Genomic DNA, 12,340 nt, shown 5'->3' with positions numbered 1-12,340 from the left:
CATCCTTCAGAGAAAAAGCTCTGCAGAGACTGTATTTGACTGTCTCTTGTGGATAATCCCATGTGATTTTTGGCAGGAATACTGCTCTAAAAAGTGCTAATCATGAGCATTAGTCTTTGCAAGGCAGCACCTAACCCAGTGTGTCCTGTCGGTACTCAAATTCAGTAGTACAAATTGTTTTTAAATTGATACCACTGGCTTTTTTTTCCTGCTTTTATTGGTTGAAACTTAAGTAAGGGGAGCTTAAAGTTTAAGTTCCGTTTCTACAATACTTAAAAGAATAGACAGACAAGCAGTGGGCTCAGAGAATTCTAGATCAAAATTAAATTAAAATTAATTACTCCCTTTCCAGCTACAATTAATTTCTCTGTCTGCACATACAGACTCAGTGTCTGCCAGTATCTCCAAGGGAAATAAATGTTCATGGTCAATGCAAGAATGTCCTTCAGTTCTTGAGTACTTTGTTCTCAGCAAGGAAGGCCGTATGCTTTGTAAATGCTACACAACAGATAGATAGGAAATACAGAAACAAATGAAACGGGGAACACGAAAATGGAGTCGCCAGGTTCTTTGAACATCCATGCCAAAGCAATTACTTGAATCTCTAGGCCATTTCTCAACTAGCAAAAAGAGGGAAAATGGCTGGTCCTTAGTCATTCTGACAGTTCGCTTTTATCAGACAATCACTGGGACCGAGATTTGTTTTCGGAACCTACTTTCAGAAAACTTTCAGGCCTGGGTTTGAAAAATTGTTCAGCAAAGTTTTAAGCTAGTCTCTCAAAATGATTCAATGTTAGCACCAGGTTTATCTAAATGATCATTACAACAAAGTTAGACTTTAATAAATTTCTGTTAAGGATGAAAGACAAATAAATGAAGGGTAAATCATTTCTAGGTTGGGCTTCCATATACAATCTTTATTTTCCAAGTCAACTGATGTAGATCAAATGAGTAAATCCCAGAAATGTAAGCTCTTTCTAAGGATAATTTTAGACAGAGAAATGATCATGCTGCATCAGGAGATTTTTTAATGTTGCACATGTAATACTAGTGAGATCAAAGTGCTTGTCACAAATGTTGTCTATTTAATGGGTTGATATAAAACATATATTGATGACCTTTAAGAGGGCTTTTTAGGCAATTAGAGGGAACTGGAAATTGATGGTGATTGAATACCTCAATTCCCTGTCTTCTGAAATCTGCTAGTTTTAGATTTGTAACATACTAGAAGTAGTACGCATCTGTAACTTCTATTACACTGAACTAGAACAAACTACTTTTATTTCTTATATCTTACAATTGCAATTTTTTCTTTTAATACAGGTCTAGAATTTGCATATTCAGCTGCTCCCAAATCTATGCAGAGTGCTATTATGGGGCTGTTTTTTTTCTTTTCGGGGATTGGATCATTTGTTGGCTCTGGACTGTTGGCACTGGTGTCTATTAAAGAAATTGGCTGGATGAGTAATCACACAGATTTTGGTAAGTTATTTTCAGTGTATTCCAATTCTATAAAGTAAAAGGCTTCCTTCAGAAACAGTTAAGCTTCGAGCACGTGGAACTGTTGTAGCTTAACACAGTATTATTTTGACTTTATAGATTTATTTACTATTATGTTAAAGACAAAGTTTCATCTTGCTTGTAAGTACAAATTAACATGACTATGGAAAACAATACCTTGTACTTCTGAAAGCATGGGAAACACCTTTGTATTATTTGAACTCTGTAAGAGCTTGTCAATTACTTGTTCAACTGTTGTTTTATTGCATTTTATCACTAGAAATTACTTAGAAATCTTTGTATGTCAGTAAAAAATTATTTAAATTACTGACATAGTTTAAAGAAGAAGACTATATTTGCTCTAAAGTACTAAAACTACCTTCTGGAGGTGTGGGGAGTAAAATGTACGCAGCTTGCTTTTAGTGATTATTCCGCTTTCTAGTTTCAAGAGACTTCATGGCAATTACCATGAGTTAATTTTGTATTTCTGTCTGCTAGTTATTTACACTGTTTTTAAAGTCCAGTGTAACTTTTGCTTTGTATTGTCAATTGAACTTAAAAATAATTATTGGCACCAGTAGGTGGCACCTTGGGAATTTCAGAAAATCATACCATAGTCACTGGTTTAATTAGTTCCAACAGAAGGAGTGTGTAAACAGTTCTTAAAATGTATGCTAGCCCTACTGTTTATACACAGCTTAAAAGTGCTGCCTAAACTTACTTTAAATTTGGTATGAGCATATTTGCCATTTAAACTAGATTTGGATGCTACCAAAGAGTAACACTGTCTGAAACAACATTTATGTCAAAAGTTGGTATCTTTGTTTTGTAAGTTCTTCTTTTAAAATGGCAAAATATGACAAATAGCCTTAGCTTTATGCAAGTGTCCTCACCAAATGAAAATTTAATCACACTGAGGCAGTTTTCCCTACTCATTTTCAACCTAGGAAGAACATCTTGTTTTTACAGTTCTATATAGGGCTAATTACATTGATAAGTGCTAAATAGGAGGATAATCATTTGATACAAATTAACAAATGTGATATTTGATGCTGCTGTTTTAGCCTTTTCATGCCTTTTTTTTCTGAAGCAGCCTAAAAGAAAACAATGACTAATATTCTTCCCATAAAATATATAGGTTGTGCCAAATACATCCAGAGTTGGTTAGATCTGGAACCACTTACCCTTCCATGACTCACTGGTCATCTGCTTTGAATAAGCTACTCAGCTCAGTGAACTGTCCTTTGGGCAGCTGTCAGAACTGGATATTTCTACTCTCCTTAGTATGAAAGGTTGATGTATAAGTGAGCCGTCTCAGCAGCTGTACCTCTGGGTCAAGGTTGAAGCGCTCTGTGGGAGATTTTGATTTGTAGCATCTTGTATTGCTGCTATTTTTACTGTTTATATCTTGGGAATAAACAGGGCTTTCTCCTCTCAATTAATTTCATTCGCTATAACATTACTGAAAGATACTATCAAATTCACACCTAAAATTTACTTAGGCTTTCAAGGGTAAGAAATGTAAGAAGGAAGCTTTATGAATTAATGACTTCTGAATTTTTCATTAGATGCTGCATAATATAAACACAGCTCCAAGTTTATGCTGTTTACGCTAAGTATGTTAGCTCGTGATATCATCTGAGATAACTGAGTGCCTCCAAAACCTAGCAAGAGTGTTCACTCTCTGCTGGCAGTTCAGTGTTGATTGCTGTTATTGAAACAACTGTTATTTCTGTGGCAAAAACTGAGACTTCATGGAGTTAATATCCCATCTCATAAAGGATAATTACTACTTTTTAAACATGTCTGCTCTTGAAATGGAGATTCACATGTATATTGTATTTTAAATGTCAAGGAAAGACTCATTTTAATTTTATTGCATTTTATTATATATTCATTTAATTGAATCTTAAGTTTCAGTAATTAAAGTAATTTAATCTGAACATTTATATGCATGCTGCATGAACAGCTTGTAAGGATGGATGTACACTTCACTATTTTTACTTTCTCTACCCTTTTTGATGATTATAATGGTCCAGTTGGCTGTGGCTCATGTGGCATGTTGGAAATGAGCCACAATATATTGTTCTTGGAAATACAGCAGTAGTTAGTATACATTTCTTAATAGAGGAATAATGTTTCAGCAATGAGCTTTCTTAATTTGACATTATTTAATGTGCTACAAATCACTAATTTATAACAACTTTGAGGGAGTGTCAAAGGTGAATTGAACCAAAAGAAACTGCATATGGTTTCATGAGCTCTTAACTTTGTTCTAAGAGAAGGCTGAGAGAAAATTGCCGTAATTGCTTTCTTTATACCTACAAAGTTGCCAAAGCTTTTCCCGAAAAGCATATATATTTGTGATTCTTTTTATTTTCTTTCTTTGGCTTAGCAAAGAAGGGAGGTACCGGCCTCCACATGCACGGACACCATGAAACACTAAGCAGGGCTGAGAAGACKGATGGAGAGGGCTCTGTAGTATAGAAACATAGTACAAAAATTCATACTYTTACCTATTTCAGTTAAGCTGTAAAACATAAGGGCTTTTTTAAAACAAACAAACAAAAAATGAATGCCTTATCACTTCAGTATATTCTCTAAGCTCCTTAAAAGCATATGTAACAAAGATGGTAAAGGATCTTTAGTTACTAATCTGTATAACTTGGTAGTACTGGCAAAGCGGGTGGCATATGTACTGATTTGGGAGGCTGGAGGAATGTTTTTGATGCTAGATTCTCTAAACAGCATTGCAAGGACTCGCATGTGTGAAGGGGGTGTTGCATGTTGCAGAACTCAAAGTATGTATGCTTTACACAAATCCTGCTTYGTTGTTTGCTTTCTGAGTAATTTAGCCAGGGCTGTTCATAGAGTAGATTTTTTAAAATATTACCGAATAGTCACAGAAAGGAAAATTTACAAGCGTCTACATACAGTACATTTTGGAGAGCTGATTTTGTCTCCAAAATTATTTGTCCAGGTTAAAGGAAGCTCATTAGGGAGCTGACGTCTAGCACTGCTTCCGTCTTGAATGTTACATTTCATTGTGAGCTGTTTCTGAACAGTTTACAGTCCAGTTATTTGCAGAAATTTCTCTGGCAAATCCATTTAATGGCTGCACCACAAGGATGTCTTCTGTTGTTGCTTTTAAAATGAATTGTCTGTACAAAAATTGATAAATGATCTCTATTGTTTATGCTGAGAAAAAGCAAATCATATATGAAGATAAACATTGAGATTTTCAGCTGTTTTATATGAAGTAAGAAAAGCGTTGCAGCTTTACAGTAAAAGAAACCAGACTTAAAAGGCTAATAATTTTTTTTTTTTAAACTGTTCTGACTTTYCTGAAGCAGGCCCACTGGTGTATGTGCATAGTCTTTGTGTGCACAAAGTTCTTACAGTGGTAGCAGGAGCTTTCTGCAATTTTTTAAGGGAAATCGTGCTGTAAGAGCATTTCTGTATCCACAGGGAAATTACTTAGTTTAAGGAACAGGAGSACAAAAGAAAGTAATCTTCAGACTTTGCATTTTTCTCAGAAGTTCAATCTTTTGTTCTGGATAATTAAAAAAAAAAAAAAGTTCAGTCTGATGGAAATATCATATGGTTTGGTTTTGCCCATATTGTTGCAAGGAAGTCTTCATTACTTAAGATCAAAGGGACTAATATTTTTAGTTGTATATTCTTTATTTATGCTTTGTTTTCTCCCCAATTCCTTCTAGGTAACATTAATGGCTGCCAATTAAACTATTACTTTTTTTTGTTGGCTGCCATCCAAGGAGCCACTCTCTTGCTTTTCCTTATTGTTTCTGTGAAATACGATCATCAAAAATCGAAGATTAATGAACTGACTGCCAATGGGAGGATCTCATAACTGTTACAAAGCAGACTTTATCACAGCAGCACCCAGTGAAGTGGCAGCGCACGGAGTCTGCGAGACCTTATATTTTCTCCAGTGAGACTCTTTTGTTAGACTTGCATGTTACAAGAGTTCTCGCCCCTGCCCCTCTCACGTAACATAGGTAAGTAAGTGCCTTATGTTGGCGGGGCTCATTTCTTGCACTACGTCCTGGCAGGACAAACACACATCTTGKAGTGTATTAACTATAGGCATTCAAGTTGCTCTTTGTTAATCCTGAGATGTTTACTTAACTCTTAAAAGCTGGGACACTTACACTTGGAAATTGAATGTAACAAGTCACTGCTAATCTTAGAAAACTTTTATAATGTGGATTAGTCCTGACGGAAGAACTCTGCTAAAGTGAAGAACTGTGGATCTAGAGAAACACCCAACAGTCTCAAGCTTACATTGAAGACACATAGGAAAGAAAACATTTTACAGGAAGTTCAAGCAGTGGTTAAAAAGATAAATTATAAAGCCTGAAAGTCATTTTTTGGGAGAAACAGGGACAAATTAAATTGTAGATTAGCTCTGATTTAAAAAGGAATGTAGTTTATAATTGAGGTTCCACTGGAAGTATCTCAAGAATTTAAGTCCAAACTTGCAGTCAAGAGTATCCAACATTGAAGACTGAATTACAGGTTACAGTAGCTTGTCACATAGCTGATACGGGTTTTAGCGCACAATAAACAGTTGTTGGGACTGAAATGGTTTTATTTCGGAAATGTTTTCATTTTAGGATCAGCGTTAGATGTATCAGGACAATATGGAAACATGCATCATGTAACTAAGTGTATGTTCAGTCTAATGCTGTTACATCCATAAAGAATATTTTAAATATTTGCAGAAAAAAAAAGAACTGAGATTGGGTTCTCGGAAGATAAATGTGCATCATCAGTTTAGAAACCTTTTAGCCAATTCCTTCAGTCCTGTGTCTTAGTTCTAGCTAACATGCTACAGGGCTTGTACCTTTCAGCAACACATTCCTATAGCAGAGCAAATGGTTTTACATTCAGCCTTTTGAACTTTAATGGTTCTAACAATTGTACTGCAGATTGTGTGCAGAGCGGTATGGAAAGCAATACTTTGCAAGGAATTATGCAGAAAGAAAATGAAATCTCAACTTTTTATTAACGTGTTGAATTTTTATAGTTTCTTTTGTCTGCGTTGAAGTTGTTAAAATGTCCTTTTTTGTACGTGGACATCTTTTTAATGAGTTTACAAAATAAAATCAACTTCCATGCTGTGACTTTTGACCCTTTGTTTCTAGGTGAATAAAATTATACTGCAAATGTTTTGTTCTTCAGCCTTTATTTTCCTAAACCGACACTGGCATTCTATTAGTTTGTTTTGTCAGATAATATAACAGTCTTCAAGCTGTCCTGTCTTTACCTAAAGATGAATCAGTGGAGATGCTTCAGCTATTGCTTTACTCAGTACGGTTTAAAATCTGAATAACTAATGAAATTAAGTAAGTAATGTCTCATATGAGGAAAAACKAGCAAGTATTTATTTTTCAACTTTGTTTTGAAAGTTCTGTGTGCTATGTTTCTGGAATATCCTATTTACAACCAGCTAAAAAGGCCTACCATTAAAATGGTATAAGCTGCATAGGGAATATACAGAGACAAAATGATTTCTTTCTTGCTATCTATCTGCTGTTTCGCAGTCATGMAGTTTTGACATGGAGATAAATCTACAGTGTATAATGTTTATTCCATTAATTTCTGAAGCATTTATAATCAGGAGAGAACTGTACTGTGCTTGCTAAGTATTATTCAACTAAGTTTATGAAGACTTTGCTTTTGGAAGTGTTCATTCTTCCAAAAGACTATTACTACTCTCAGAAACTCTAAGAGGAGCATTGCTTCTGGTCTTAGATGGCATCAACTTTGGTGACTGTGTACTTCCCCCTTTTCCAGTAAGTAAACAATTTCGCCTATTTTTTCCCCCAAGATCTAAACATTTTCAACAGCATTCATAATTTCCCATCTACCATGGGACTGCTGATTATAGTTAAAATGGAGTTTTATGGAGAATTTTGTTTTATGGAGAATTTTGTTTTATGGAGAATTTTGTTTTACGGAGAAGGTAGTCTGAGGATGACTCCAAAGTAAACTGGAGGTCTAACGATAACTGTGACAGCCTATGCGGGCAAGCTTTGACAGTATTAAACCTTGTACAGATTATTTAGGAAAGAATATTGTCAATAAATATTAGGTTTGGCTATTCAATATTTAAGGGGATGCCTTCTACCTAGTCACAAGCATACAGTAAATGTCTGCTTGTTTCTTTAGGGCTATGGTTGCTCTAACACTCTGGAGAAGAGACTGAACATACAATCAGTTGTATAATTTAATTTTTATTTGGAATGATTTGGCTGAGCTCCAGGCACAAGTAATTATGACCATTTATGAAGATTAATCTGGCACTTCTCATCAAAAAGATGAGGCCTTTTTGAGACTCAGGCTTAGGTGATTCTTCCTTCCAGTCTTATCTTTTAGCGTTTTCACTACAGTCACAGAAATAAGATTAATCAATTAACTTTGTGACTGAGCACTGCACCTCATTAAAGAAATACCTTGAAATGTAGAATTTGAATTTAGGTATGTTCACTTCTTAGATTGTTCCAGTGCAGTAGAAAGATCTGACAGGAGTCACCCTAATGGACATTTCTAAGCCTCTGACTTTGCCACTTGTCTTAAATTCAACACACAACATTGAAAATTAAGCATTTGATAAACATGACAGCATATAGCCTGTTAAAGTTCATTACTGTTATTCACAATAAATTGTGGAAAAGAATAAGCATGTACCTTATAATGCCCATAACAAGCTATGATCTAATCACATATGAAGAACAGCTGCCCTGGACCCTGTGTTTCATTTGAGATCATGAGGTGGATGTATAGGATATATGAGCTTGTATCCTACACAGGATGTAACTTGCAGATCTTCTAATAATACAGAAAGACCTGTTTTACTGGGCCTTTTGTGCTTTTGTGTCTAGTCTATATTGAATATTCCTCTTTAGAAAAAGGGAGTCCTTTAACATTTTTTCTGCTTCTATAAACCCCCAGAGTGAATTTAATTACAGTAGTTGAGGCATCTATCAGTATTACACTTAAAAGTCTACAGTTAAATCTTTGAGGGGTATTTTGCCTTTTTTTTTTTTTTAAACAAATGTTGCTCAGGGCTGACACTTGTCAGACAAGGTTTCAGCTCAACAGTAAACCTGCCTTAAAAGATCCATGGAGTTCTTAACGTATTTTGTATTTGAAATTGCTTTTTGAAAAATGTGATTTTGTTTATATGTAGGGCAAGTTATCTTAGTGCAGACAAGCCCTTTGGGGAAGCATTACAATTTTTTTTGATTTTAACAGTCAGTAGTTTGAGATGCAAATTCATCTCTGTGGAAGCAGAGAATTTTTAGACCAACACGCTGTTGGTGGAGTAATGCATACACCTGAGAGCATGGTACCAGCTGGACCCAGAGCAAGGATTCCACCTTGGAATTAATTTTTCCATTACAGTACTGACAGCATAGATTTTGTGTTCTCTACATCAGTGGAAAGAATAGTTGTCAAAACCTAGTTGGATAGTAATTGGATGTGCTTAAACTGGTTTTCAAGTGTGCTTTACTATGTGACTACTGGTCTTTTAACCTACAGTCTGTTAGAGTTAAAAGATCATAATGAAGGATGAAAAACATTATACTTCCACAATCAGGAATTAATTTCAATTTGTCCTAGTACTGAGTATTAATGCTTGAAAAGGAGGTAAAATAGCCTGGTGTATTGGGGAATTATCAGAAGAGTAAGAACCAGGAAGTTTCTTAAGTGGCTGGTTTATACCCTGAAGAATGAGGGCTTACTTTGCTTTCCATTCCTTGATTAATTCCACACTCKATCAGATGCATTTTTGATTATCTTTAACATGTTTCCTTTATCAGGACATTCTTCTACAGTGAATAAGTTCAAAATACGTACCTAACATTAACAGATGTCCTTCAGTGGGAGGAATCTCTGTGCACAGCTAAGCTGTGACTGCATTTTGTGTAGACAGTCCTGAGCTAGCTACTGGTTAGGATAGCTACAGCACACGTTGCAACAGACAGTCCTTGGCTGGCTCTGCTGCTTCAGGTACACGTCATCAACATCCAACCAGCAGTCTTGGGTCTAGTCTACACAAACTGCAGGTACATTGCAGTGGAGACATACTCCAGTACTGTATTCCTTCCTTGGTGCATAACTACAATACAGTATTTACTGTACAGTATTTTACATCCCTCTTACTTGGAAGTGTTACATCAGTAATGAGATTTAGTGATACAACAGAGTCCGTAAATCACTTTTGACAGGGAAAAGAACACTTTAACTGAGCAAGGGAAAACAAGGTAAATATTGCTTAGGCCTTTAAAAATGGGACTTCAAACAGATAAGATGCTTTTTGAAAGCTATAAAATGTTCTTGACTATCTCTGTACATTTAATGCTGTACATCACAATCACTTTCTCTCTGTCCCATCACCTTTCCAAGGGTAGTTGTCTCTTTACTCTGAGCTCTAAGGAGACCCTAACGTCTTGAATTGTTCTGTCTGCTGTAGCTATGGAAACTGGTTAATACCATGTATTGACACACAAAATGACTATAGCATATTTAAATAGCAGTAATTGTTAAAAACTTGATCACAGTGACAAATGGCTTTACTGTCAGGCAACATGCTATAAACTACTGTTCTGGAAACTAAACATCTGCGAAGAGCAGAGTTCTGCTCAGAGGTAGGACGCAGGGGCTGGGGGAGAGATTTTTAGGCAGATTGCTGTGCAGACACTGTAATAATTAAAACAGTGCAGGGTTCCCATTAATCTAATTTCATATTTTAAAACTTTGTGGAGTGGTTCAGAGTTAAAGCACAACTTCCTAAAGTTCCATGACAAATTAATATATTGTATAGGAAAATCCGGATCAAGTTCCCAAAGTGGTTCATGAAATAACGAAGACACATTAACAGACTTTGAAGTGAGTTTTCATCATGCTCATAGCTAGAAGGATAATAACAGTAGGGCAGTAACTCTTGAGCCAGGGAACGAGAGAGTGAGACCTAGTGATGCTTGTGAAGTGCAACGCTACATTTATAGTCTTGTTATTTCCTTTGAAATATGTCCAAAATGTTTGATAAACTCTATTCCCTCAATAACTGACATGCTGCCACATCTGGGGAAAAAATAATAAATCAGACAAAATATAGGAAAACAATAATTTAAAGGATGACAAAAAGTAGATGTACAGATGCACAAATTCATGTGATGTTGCATCAGATGTGATGCTTCTCTTTCTATTTTATGTCTATACATTGGGGGGTGCATTTTTTGCAATAGAAAACTGTCTAAAGACTAGGGATAGCTGTGACTCATAACTTATTTGGAGGTTAAACATGTAAAACTATGCTAACAAAGCATTTCTAATAGGGAAGCTGTTATACTGTCAGGTAAGTACTCCTTTATAGCTTGATGATCCAGTATAATTTCACAATAACAATTCTAACTCAAAGTTGAGCTCTTGGCTTCATAAATGTGAATACCGTCATTGATCTCAGCACATTGCAGTATTGCTCTTAGGTTAAACTTAAAAAAAAGCCAAAAAACTCCTTTTTTTAAGACATTACTGATTGATAACCTCCATACCATCTAAATAACTGTTAGCTCATCCCAGATTAGAAGAAGTGTGTTTTATTTGGTAGACACCTAAAAATTTCTCAAGGTTTTTGATGCAGAATTGAATATTGTATTAAATGTCACTGATAGGGGGAATTCAATTAACCATTGTTTTAAAAAGAAGCAGTGGTGCTGGCCACTTCTTGTGGTTTGTGCTGCTTGTTGGCCAGCTGGCCCAGTAGACCTTAGAACTAGCACAGTGTTAGGGCAGATGTTTTATGACCAGAGATAATAGGCTGGGCTTGAGCTTAGAGTTCCTGGAGTAAGATGGAGAATGTACCCTTCCCCTTCTCTTCCTAATAATTTAAAAGGAGGACAAGTGGTACACTGTGGGGGCTCTGTTTACAGTTCTAGCTGGGTCAAGCTCTGATGCATGGGACCTGCAGGTAAACACTTTAAAGTTCTACATCCTCTCATGCAACTGTTTGAGATGTCTCTCTTGCGACATAAAAGTCTGAAGATGTTTCAAGAACAATGGGTGAATTCAGCATTGCAAACTAGTCTGAATGAAATAAGCTGATCGTGTATTTCATCTGTTCTGCATTAAATAGAACCTTCTAGCTGCTACTAGCCTGTAATTTAAGAGTTGATAAATTTCATCTTGATTTTTCTAGAAATGAATTCAAAACAACACAAATGTTTCTTCTCCAAGGCCCGAAGGACTAAAGGGAGGCAAACGATTGCTCTCAAATAGCRGACATTTCACCTCAAAGGCATAAGTTAGAAACATAAAGCAGGTATTCCTCTGCCAGCAAATACAGCACTAGTACTGTGAGAGACAAATTACTCAAAATGGCAGAAAAAAATTGAATAAAATAAGCAGAAGTGATGTTAAATTCTTCCACGTGCGTACATCTCCTCTGCTATAACCCAAGCATTTACAATATCGTATATAGTTACATGGTGAGAAGCTTTAAAATTAGTGATTTGTTACTGCATCTTCTAATTTCTTCACTGTTTGTTATTACATGAAAAGTCTATGGAGATATTTCCAGAGTTTCAGTGTTTTATTAGTATATTTGAGCACTGTGCTAAAATCTTCAAGTCAATGCTTGAAGAGTTACCCTAAATCAGACTGGAAAAAAAGTAATCTAGATGAATAAAGGACTAAGTAGGAACTTGAGTCTAGACTTGTCTGCAACTGCAAATATTTAGGAGTGCATCTAGAAGATTAGTCTGTCAATAACTATGCTATGTTAGCTCTCTTATTGATACTTATTCTGCTT

At 35.7% G+C, this 12,340-nt stretch overlaps 1 protein-coding gene across 1 annotated transcript in view; it reads left to right on the top strand.

The window, feature by feature from the left end:
- The window catches only part of SLC15A4 (solute carrier family 15 member 4), a 31,333-nt gene extending 24,643 nt beyond the window's left edge, over nucleotides 1-6,690 (top strand). The window contains exons 7-8 of the mRNA XM_026058790.1: nucleotides 1,324-1,482; nucleotides 5,220-6,690. Of these exons, the coding sequence (XP_025914575.1) occupies nucleotides 1,324-1,482; nucleotides 5,220-5,371 (311 nt within the window). The 3' untranslated portion in view covers nucleotides 5,372-6,690. The remainder of the gene's footprint in view (nucleotides 1-1,323; nucleotides 1,483-5,219) is intronic.
- The last annotated feature ends 5,650 nt before the right edge of the window (nucleotides 6,691-12,340 follow it).

Source organism: Apteryx rowi, unplaced genomic scaffold, assembly GCF_003343035.1.
Source record: "Apteryx rowi isolate R43461 unplaced genomic scaffold, aptRow1 scaffold_15, whole genome shotgun sequence".
Classification (NCBI taxonomy): domain Eukaryota; kingdom Metazoa; phylum Chordata; class Aves; order Apterygiformes; family Apterygidae; genus Apteryx; species Apteryx rowi.
This window is presented reverse-complemented; position numbering and strand designations above follow the sequence as displayed.